Genomic DNA, 10933 nt, shown 5'->3' on the forward strand with positions numbered 1-10933 from the left:
TAACAGTAGCCGTGAGTGGGAAAGGTCTCTGTGTGCAGATCTGGGGAGAAGGAAGGAAAGCACCTCTGGGCAATAAAGAGCAGCTTGTGGAAGCTTTTGCTGTCATGTCACGTGAAAAATGTTGTGTTGTGGTATGAGAGTCTGCAAGTACTGCTTCCTTTGTCCGAATTTTTCTTCAGTCCTGAAGCTTTCTTGTTAGTTTTTCAGTGTCAGTTGGCTTTTGACTGTTGAGTCAGTGTGGCTGCTTCACCACTGGTGCAGCTGAAGACCAGTTAAATTTAAAGGAGTTCAGAAAGATGCATAACTCCCTTGGTTCAAACTGTGCATTGTAGTTGGCATCCCAATATATCCATGATGCAAATAGTCCTATTTCTCCTTTGAGCTGTATTGATCAAGCATTCTCTAACTCCAACAGGTAACTTAACCTTCTGCGCAAAGGGAACACCTTATATGCTATAAGTCAATATCCTTCATTCTTTCCGTTCCCCTTTGCCTTCATTGCAAGATTATCGTGTCACTTTCTAGACCAGACTGACAGCTCACTTTGTGTTGTCAGTGTTGTTGACAGCCATGGATGAGTTTTACTCCTTCCTGGTTTTATGGAGGGATTCAATTTAACGTGCATTCTAAAAGCTCAGGCGTAAAACGTGGAGTTCGTTGCGTTGGCTAAGGTATGTGTAGTGTTTATCAGTTGGATTCCTAGTTTGTCCCTTTTTCCAGCGTTCACGTCCGAAGGACAGACAAGGTGGGGACAGAGGCAGCATTTCATCCCATTGAGGAGTACATGGTGCACGTGGAAGAGAGGTTTGAACTTCTCGCTCGCAGGATGCACGTGGACAAGAAACGAGTGTATTTGGCCACAGATGACCCTTCATTGCTGCAAGAAGCAAAGTCCAAGTAAGATGAATTATGTTTGTACTACAGTTTGTTCCTTCTGGTTAACTCTGCAGTTTCTGACTGTTGTGCACACAAATTTGAGTGTGGGTTTTTTGGTTCTCCTTCATTCAGTTAAGATTGCATTTCATTTTCCAGTGCTTTGGATTTTTCTCAGACGTGCTGTTCATGGATTTTTTTTTTTTCCCAAGGATGCTTTTCACTGCTTAGTGTTAAAAGTCTGGAACTGCTGAGCAAGACACTTGTGGCTATTTAAAAACAAATCAGTGCTGTAAAAGGGAGGGGAAAATATAAGCAATAAATGCACTGAACTTCTGGTAGAACATATGTTTTAAAATCTGTCTAGGAATATTGTAAAATCTGCTTAATATGTTAAGAGGTTTCACCTGGCCAAAAATACCTTTCTGTGAAGAATTGCCAGAGAAATTTTTATAAATTGTTTTGAAAAGCTTCTGAAGAGTCTTCCAGAAAGATTTCTGTATTGGCACCTTAGAAGACTTTCATCCTACTTGAATAATTTTAAAGTTTGTCCTTAAATCCATGTCACACCTGTGACTGTGTCTCTGTCCCTTTTCTTTGCTTTTGTCCTGTTTGAGCTCTCTAGAACATGGATGCACATTCACTTACTCCTAACACGGCCTGTATTTCCTTGTAAATGAAAACTTTTAATTAATTCATGAATACTTTTTAAATTCAAAGTGGTAAAATTTTGAACTTTTTTATTTTTGATAGACAGTCTTGGAAAAACATTTAAGATAACATGGCTAACAAACTTTCTTTGGCATATACATATAACCTAAACTTTGAGGGGAAGTTTAAGTTAGATACTAGAAAAAAAGTTTTTTACTCTATGGGTGGTGAGACACTGTCCCAGGTTGCCCAGGGAGGCTGTGGCTGCCCCAACCCTGGCAGGGTTCACAGCCAGGTTGGATGAGCCTTGAGCAACCTGCTCTGGTGGGAGGTGTCCCTGCCCAGGGCAGGGGTTGGGGCTGGATGATCTCTAAGGTCCATTCCAACCCCTAAATTCTATGATTCTGTGGTAAGCAGACAAGATTAATTTGTAGTAGAGGAATTTTCTGCAGCCTTGAAAACCTGTGTATTTTAGTTGTGTTGTTTCTGTTTGACTCCTATTCCTGCAAAGGGCTGCTCCTTAGGATTGTGGGGTTTTGTAAAGCTAAGTGAGCATACACAGCTCCAGATGATGGCAACCTCATCCTTCCTTTTTTACACGTGTAGAGACAACAACAGCAGCAGAAATTATGATAACATAACATTTAAAGTGCAAATCCGAATAAAGAAAAGATAGGTAATACAAAATTGATGTTATAAGAGTTAATTCATTACATCTACATATTACTAAACAACTTTTATTATTGTTGTAACATTACAGTTCAGTACTGCTCTAGCAATCTTAGCTATGCAGTTTCGCTTCATTTGTGTGTAACTTTCAACCCTTAGCACTCTGTGAATGATGAGATGCTCTACCTGTGTGAACATATCAGCCACGAGTTCAGTATCAACAGGAAATCATTCTAGAGTTGTGAGTGGTTCAGTGAAATGGTAGTGGATTTCATTAGGCATCACAGTCCATTTCAAATTGCAGTGTTGGTATGGAAAGATGCAGCTCAACAGCACAGCATTCGTTTGGGATTTTCCGATTGCAGTGTTGGTGTGGAAAGGTGCAGCTCCACAGCACAGCATTCGTTTGGGATTTTCCTTAATAAGAGACACAGAATCTGTGAGCAGTCAAGAATGTTTTCTGTGTTGCTGCTGAGTTTTCAGGTCAGAGCTTACACTGCAGCACAACTCCCCGAGGTGTTCACACCCTGCTGCTGCTTGCAGTCGCGTGGAAGGAACCGGAAAGTCTTGTGACTTCGCAGGAGGCAGGATGCAGTTTGATGTTTCAGCATTTGGGGGTATCTAAGGCAGGTTAAGGTCATGTTTTGAAAGTAAAGAAAACTTTCAGCTTCATGTGAAATCAGCTACAAATTAGTTTACACTTCTGACAAAAATGTTCTGGCACACTGAACTACCAAGCTGTAAGGGAAACAGTTGTCACACTGCGGCAGCTTATGCTGCCTTCATTACTCAGTGCAGTGATATTGGTACATGCTAGATACCACATGAGTGAGTGGCTGTCAGTGCTGGCACTTAAATAATGAAAACTTAGCCAACACATGTTGTTTCTGTCAGGAGAAGCATTTTAAGCTATTCATAGTCATGCAAACAGAAATGTTTGGACTTGAGTTCCAGAAACTTCCCTTGCAGTCAGATGCCTGCCAGCCACAGTCCAGCAGCAGAGATGGGAGTCACTGCTACCAGTTTGTAGACGTTTTTGTTTGGAAGAGTTCCCAAAGAAGGAAAGAAGTGCTACATTTTCAGAGTTAGGGTTCTGTGAGTGGAGAGTCTCGTGGCTGAGGGTTCCACAGCTGCAGTGGTTGTGACATGAAAGCATTTGGCAGCTTTTGCTAAGCACAAGTCATGGCTTTTGTCAGATAAGGGATGTGTTAGAGATGGTGTAAATTGCTTTTTCTCTGGCTGACTTAATAGTTTCAAGATGCAAATGGTTGAATGTCTAGTATATGTATATCTAGTCTATAATGCTGCTGATAGTGTCTTCACTCCTTTAGGTAGAGTATGCTGGTTGTGCACATAAATTCTTAAGAAACCATATATAGTATATTTGTGGCTCATATATGAATCTATATAGGTCTCATCCTCAGACATGTATATATTAGCAGAAAATCTAACAAATTGCATTCTTCCTTCTGGAATATTTACCTGGAAAGTAATCTTTTTTCTTTTTTTCTCCCCACTGTGTATTTACTTCCACAATAGCTAGCTGAAGTCTTTTCTCCCTATGTGTCATCTGTAGTGCACATAGTACAGAGTTCAGCTCACGAGTCACAGTATGCCTGATGTATAAAATTCATCAGTGCTTCAGAGTCCTCGAATCTAATGAATTGCCCATACATTCTGCAATATTTTTTACAGCAAGACCTGAGCAAACACATTATTTCTTACTCCATGTGTTTACATGCTCCCAATCTTCTTTCCAAGGGAAGAACATTTGCACTGCCTGTTCTGGAAACTTTCAGACCTAGCAAACTGAGAACAGGAGCCTGAACTTGCCTTGTTTTGTGCTTGCAGGAACGAGCTATAGTTACACAGCTAGGTGATCATCTTCCAGAACCAACTGAAACCTGAAACAGCACCATAACTGTGCTTGGTCTGTATCTGTGGCTGAGGCTGGCAGGTGCAGGAAGGAAGATTTTTAACTGTCTCTTCCCCACCTTCTGATTTCTCCTTTTCCCCTAAAGCTTACAGTGTGAGTGTTCCAGTAATGATGATATAAATACAGCTGGAGGGGGGAGTGGAAGGAAGCAATAGCTAGCTATAGAGCCTGAGGAGTCTCATTTCCTCTATTCTTTGCAGCATTGTGGCAAGAGTAGCTTTAAATAGAACCTGGGGCTCTGTAGTGAGTGGAGCTGAGGTTAAACCTCACCTCGTGGAAGTCAGTGGCCACATGCAGCTCAGGGGTATGTGCTGCCCTTTGTCTGTGCTTGCATTACACTCTGCTCTCAGCCTGGGTTGGAGACAGGATGGACCAGAAGGTTCTTTGGTCACACTGAGTATGTGTAAATAATTCTTTTTTGTTCTAACATGTCCAGTATGGCACTTTTTTTGGTGTGCTTCATTCCTCAAAGTCATTAGACTGGTCTTTTGCTGGTCAGAAATCAGATGCCTCATGAAAAGTTCTCTTGTCTCTGCTCAGCATGTGGACTCTGATTTTTGCAGTCTGAAGGAAGCAAACCTGTTTTCTTGTACAGAAAGGAAGGACATGCCTGGAGGCAGCACTGGCACCCCAAGGGTCAGCAAGAGTAGAATCAGTTTCCTGTAAGGCAGAGACTCACCTAAACCAAGTGAACAACTTTACCCTGCAGCAAAGATGATGCTTTTAAAAAAACCAGATAGGTAAATAGAACAAGAATTGGTTGTTAACAGTGCATTGTGTCTCCCCAGGTACCCAAATTATGAGTTCATCAGTGATAACTCCATTTCCTGGTCCGCAGGACTTCACAACCGATACACCGAGAACTCCCTCCGGGGTGTCATCCTGGACATTCACTTCTTGTCCCAGGCAGACTTCCTGGTCTGCACCTTTTCCTCCCAGGTAACTGCAGTGCAAATACAATAGAGATTAGATGTGCCAGCTCTAAATCTTAGCCTTCTTCATTAAGAAATTACTGTTATCCTCTTATGCTCCTGTTGTCTTTATTGTCTTGTGAAAATGCCAGGGAGGAGCAAAAGGCTTGGTGTGCTGTGTGAACATTTAGAGGGCTGCAGGCACTGCTGGACTAGTTCTCTTTGATCAAAGTTACTGCCTTAATTTAGGCATTTGAAATAAGCAAGAAAAAATATTAAACATGTTTAAGAGTTTGTTGTTTTGCATAAACTTAATGTGTAACTCATAACCATCCATTCCCATGTAGCTTTGTTAAGGCATTTAAAATAGGTAAAAATATTTGTAAACATGTTTAGCACCTTAATATTGCATCAAGTTAACATATATAACTTGTGTCCATCCATTTCTACACACATTTGCACTCTGCTCAGTTCAGATGTGTCTGCTGTTGCCTGAGCTGGTGGTGGGAAGTAGAAAGAACGGAGAGCACAGGTATTTAGTTTCCCTTCAGTCTGTTCCATTTCTAGCAATCCAGTGGCAGCACAGCAAATGTGAATTCTGACAACTGTAGAGACTTCCTTGTGCACATAAATATATGCTACAAGCTTCCTTTTTGGAGTGGTGTGGTAAAGAGAGGTGGAGTCCAATAGAAAACTCAGTCAGATAATTGTCATTGTTGGTATTTTTTTCTTTATCCATTATATTGTACATTAATTTCATGTATCACTAAAAGTGATAAATGTTTGCTTGGACTAAAACCTTGGGTGTAAGCATAGTTTAAATACAGGTACAAATGGCTTGGACAAAATATATTGTAGTTGAATTTTGAGGCTTGGAGTCACTTTGAAAGGAGAATATGTGTTAACATACCTCAGCACAGTTAAGGTGATGCAGGTTGGTCAGGACCTCTGGAGTTCATCTGGTACAACCCTTTGGAGAGCTCCTCTGAGGTACAGGGTGTCTGAGCTCAGGTCTCCTCCTGCCTCGCCGTGCCCTGGGCAATAGATGTGTTTGTTGAATAACATGTTTGGTTTTCCAGAGGTGCAGCAAATTCTGCTAAGGTATAGGAAATCCTGTATTAGACTGCTGCTCTGAGTAGATGGAGTAACAATCTCATCCAATCGTTTACTTATTTACTCTGGGCAATATTTTGTACTTTAGTCATTTAAACTCCTCAGAAGTCATTTAACATCAGTTTTTCTGGGCATGCAGCAATGTGCAGCTCCACAGAATCTTCATCTATTGGGCTTTTCTAAGGTCAGTAGCAAGTTTTCCCTCTACTCATAAAGTTTTCTCTTTCATGAGTTTAAAATTTGATTCCCTCCTCTTAACATTTGTCTTGCGATCCCTGTCCTTTCATCAGTGAAGCAAACCATTAGATTGTTATTTTGGCCTTGAAGCTAAGCAAAGTCAGGCTAATTAATGACTAGTTAATGAGCATCTTTTGTCCAATATGTATGGAAAGGAAGGATAAGAATATTGTCTGATTCGTGTCCAGGGAGATTTTGGACTTTCTCGTTAATCTATTGTATGCTGACTTTTTTCTCTATTTTTCTTTCCTTCTTAAAAAGAGTCAAAACTTCATCGCAGAGTTATTAGGAGAAAATGACTCTAGATGTGAGTAGAATCAGGAATTTCCCTGTGTTAATTGGGTGTTATGCTGCCAAAACTAAAGGAGCACTGATAGAAGCTGAAGAACAGATAATTCCTTAAAAAACTGGTTAAGACATTAGTTCCATGAAGTGCTGTGGAGTCAAGGAAACACTTCCCTTGGCACTGCATTTCAGCAACACTGCATTAAGTGAGATGTATGGAGAGACAACGTGGGAGGAAAGAAATCACAACCAGTAACAGAATTAAGATTCCACATGAATGCAAACATCTTTTGTCTCATCAGTCTTTACTCAGATGAAGTCATAGCTCCCTCTGACTGATGTATTTCTCTTCCTAATCTCATTTCCTTCCAGGGTTTATTAGTCTTTGTGTTTTGCATTGTCCCTGTAAGTTCAGAGGCTGCAAAACAAGTGAATCTGTGACTAACAGATGTGATTTGGCTCTAGCCAGAGCTCTGTCTGTGGATCTGTTGCCTGCTGTCCTCAGCAGCTTAGTCTGATACCCCACGTTTGGTGCTGCAAAGGAAGCAACTGCTGAGAGGAGATGTTGAGTGATATGCTGAAAAGCATTTCCACTGAAGAGGTTTAAAATCTTTTGCGGTGTGTGTCTCCTCTTCCTGGGGTACACGCACTTACAGAGAAGAGAGTACCAGAAAACAGCCACAGAAGCTGTAAAATAAATAACCTTTTACCAACGTATGAGGAATCAAACTTGTTTCTGTATTATAGTCCTTCGAAATAATTAATTTCAGTCTGTTCTGAAAGTTACTTGAAAGTTCAGATGGAGAGGGGTGAAAGGAAATCTACTACATTTTTAAAGCAAATACCTCTGAAGAAGCTAGGAAAGTACAACTGCATCTGGTTTGATCAAAGTTCTATTCACTGTATTATTTACATAGGCTGAAAATTGTGGAAAAGTTCAAATGCTTCTTCATATTGAAGAAATCTGCTGTGTACGAACACAGTTTATCAACCTTCAGCAAACTCGGGCAAAGTCAGGGAGAGATGCAGTGATGGAGATGAGTCACAGTGGCCGATTCAGAGACCTGCCAGGAGTGTTCTAGCCAGGTGTTGGACAGAGCTCTGTTTAATGCTGTGTTCTGTGGTGTCTCTTGCAACTCTGAGAAGTGCAGCACAGCTCTGATGTGGGACCTGCCTCAGTCTGAAGATAATTCCCTTCGTGAAGTGGGGCACAGTGCCTAGTAGAAATGCATCTGTTTTCTCACCAACGTCGTTATTGTCTTGCTGGAATTCAGTTTCATTCATTTGGCTTCTCAGTTGCCAACAGTCATAAACCTATCACAGTTCTAGGAGCAGCAGCATTCTAGAGCCTTGGACTTGTGGATCTGCGTGGTTGTGGAAATTGGAACTTCTTTAGAAAAGTAAAATGTAAAGCCTCATTATTGCAGGATAAATTTGGAAAATGTGAGTTCTGAAGGTTCAGAGGGAAGTAAAGTACAGTTCTTAGCAGTAGTAGTGAAAGGAAATGAATTTGCTGTGAGAGTTGATTAGCTGCAGATCTTTCAGTACTGCAATTTTCAGGATTGCTGTGTTTGTTTAGATGTGTTTGGTTTTTACTGAAGGGCAGACTGTTCTAACTATTTGTGTATTGCTTTATTTGCTTACCACATCTGATCATCAGAGGACTAATTAAAAAGCTGTAAAATTTCATGCTTCTTGTTAGTAAATGTTCAGAGATTTTTTTGGTTAGTGTTTTTTATTTAATTGTGGCCTTTTTTTGACCTGAAGATTCCAAAACTTGCTCCTCTTGGGAGGTTTGCTGTCTGTGCGTTCGTTGCTGAGCTGTGGTGTGTTTCAGGCATGCACAGTGCTGATGACTTCTTTTCTGTTTCTAAGGTCTGTCGAGTTGCCTATGAAATCATGCAGACGTTGCATCCAGATGCTTCAGCGTATTTCCATTCTTTGGATGATATCTATTACTTTGGGGGACAGAACGCTCACAACCAGATTGCTATTTATGCTCATCATCCACGAACTGCTGATGAAATTCCTATGGAACCTGGAGATATAATTGGAGTAGCTGGAAACCACTGGGATGGTTATTCAAAGGGCATCAATAGGAAATTGGGAAGAACAGGCCTGTACCCTTCCTACAAAGTTAAGGAGAAAATTGAGACAGTCAAGTATCCAACATACCCAGAGGCTGACAAGTAGGTTAAAGGAAGACATTCAGCTGTAACTCTCAATTTTGATAGGTTTGAACCAGTCGACAACACACTAACTAATGGCTGAACGGGGTCCGAATTTGCGTTTCACCGTGCAGGTAAATCAAAGCCTGCGCCGTGACACCGGCGGAGACGCTGGGAGCGACTGGATGGGCTCTTACCTGAACTCACTCAAACGTTTTGTTAAATGCACTCTGGCACATGCACACACAGATCCACAGGCAGCAGGAAACCTGCTGGTTTATACTCCTTGTCTCTTTCCTGGATTTGCCCCAGTCATTAGTCTGATGTGAGCTCTGGGCTCTTCTCTGCCATTAATCGACAGTGACGATCAGACTTACAGCACTGCCACATTGTGTAACCCGAGTGACATGGACATATTTTGTATGTGCAAAATCTAAACATGGTGCCTATATCTGATGAGTTTGTGACCTTTCTAGAAGAGCCATGCCTGTTCACAGTGGGCAGGAGTCAACTCTCACCTGGTGTTACCATGACCACTGAACTTCAAACCACACATTCAGATTTCAGACTAGCTTTCTTTATAAGGTTTTTTTTTTAGCATTCCATTGATTTCTTCTCATCATTAATAAAATAAAGGATACATTCAACAATAAAATAGTCACTGTCTGTTAGGAACTTTTGTAAACAATGCCATGAACAGATTCTTTAGTAGTGGTATTATATCTGGACATAGACCTTTGATTGCAAAAAACCTCCAGCCCAACCCCACAAAAGGAGGAAGAGGTAGCCCAAGTCTCACTGGATCCTAAGGCTCTCCTGCAGTGCAGCTGTGTGGTGGCACAGTGCTGTGCAGTTTTGTGGGCAGTGGGTATCAGCAGGATGACTGCAGTGGCTCAAGTTCTTACATTTTCTGTCACTATTCTTTTACCCTCTTCTGAAGGGTAAAATACTTCCCCTTCTGAAAAGAATTCAGGTTTAGGGTATTAGAGATGGCCACGTATCGATTCGGCATTGAATGTAGTTGCTTTTCAGTAAAATGCTTCAGGTTATCCCATTTACAAACAACATCAATCTAGACTACCTTAAAAAAATCCACCAGTTTACGGAAGGAATAGCAGGCTCCAAGAAATGCACAGGGTGAATTTTTATGCATGTCATAAAGCTGTGAGTAATTCTCAGTGTCTTGAAATCAGATCTCTTTTAAGAAAAGAGATAATTTACAGAACAATTTCACAAACAGGTTCATAGACTTGGGGGTTGTGTGTATGTGTATAAATAATCTATACAAGATAGCAAGAGATGTTTCCAAACAGAAAGAATCTTAAGAGCATTATACAGTTCTGTTGCAATCCAGTCTGGATTACTGGAAGTGCAGCAAATATTTACTGTGCAGAGACTGAGGAAATGCAGCAGGAGTAAAGATGCACTGAACATGTTGGCTTGACTTTAACAAAGGAAAACTATATGCAACTGTGTTTATGAACAGAGCAAGGAGAGTCTTAATGAATGGATGCACTGGAGCACCAATAAATTTTAGGCTGAAAAGGAGATCTCTGGCAGTGTGAAGTTCAGCTGCAAACTTCCAATGGAACTAGTGCTGGGCTTGAACTGGCTTGGCAGGTGAAGGAATCTCAGAGTAGACAGCACTGATTCTGTAGGTCCCTTGCAGCAATGTGTTCTTCAACCGAAAAACTGTTTTGTCTTGAAAAGGAATAACAAAATTGAAATTGGGAACTGCTGTGGGGAAAAAAGACACATTGACTGTAGTGTTAAATAGGCAAAAATCAGCATAGATCCCAAATGAGATTTAAAGGCTGATTCTGGTAAGTTTTCCACTGACTCAGCCACACGTGGTATTCCATGGCACAAGTGTAGGCTGCATCAGAATCTTTTTCTTACTTTGGAATTGTACAGTCAAAACTATTGCTACTTTCTTTTTCAACTTGAAAAAAAACCCATCCAAAACCAGAAACATTTTTTCCTCAGCAATGAAATCAGTGCATTTTTTCTTTGGGAAAACTTATTTAATTGTTTCTCCACAAGCAGTACTTTATTTATTTGATATTTACAGGGTTTGGAAATGTTTTATG

General features: G+C 40.8%; 1 protein-coding gene across 1 annotated transcript in view; it reads left to right on the forward strand.

The window, feature by feature from the left end:
- Positions 1 to 8881, forward strand: part of FUT8 (fucosyltransferase 8 (alpha (1,6) fucosyltransferase)) — a 31229-nt gene extending 22348 nt beyond the window's left edge. Inside the window, 3 exon segments of the mRNA XM_009081483.1 lie at positions 721 to 897; positions 4918 to 5068; positions 8551 to 8881. Coding sequence (XP_009079731.1) covers positions 721 to 897; positions 4918 to 5068; positions 8551 to 8868 — 646 coding nt within the window. The 3' untranslated portion in view covers positions 8869 to 8881.
- Positions 8882 to 10933: the final 2052 nt, after the last annotated feature.

This window comes from Acanthisitta chloris, unplaced genomic scaffold, assembly GCF_000695815.1.
Source record: "Acanthisitta chloris isolate BGI_N310 unplaced genomic scaffold, ASM69581v1 scaffold1999, whole genome shotgun sequence".
NCBI classification, from domain to species: Eukaryota; Metazoa; Chordata; class Aves; order Passeriformes; family Acanthisittidae; genus Acanthisitta; species Acanthisitta chloris.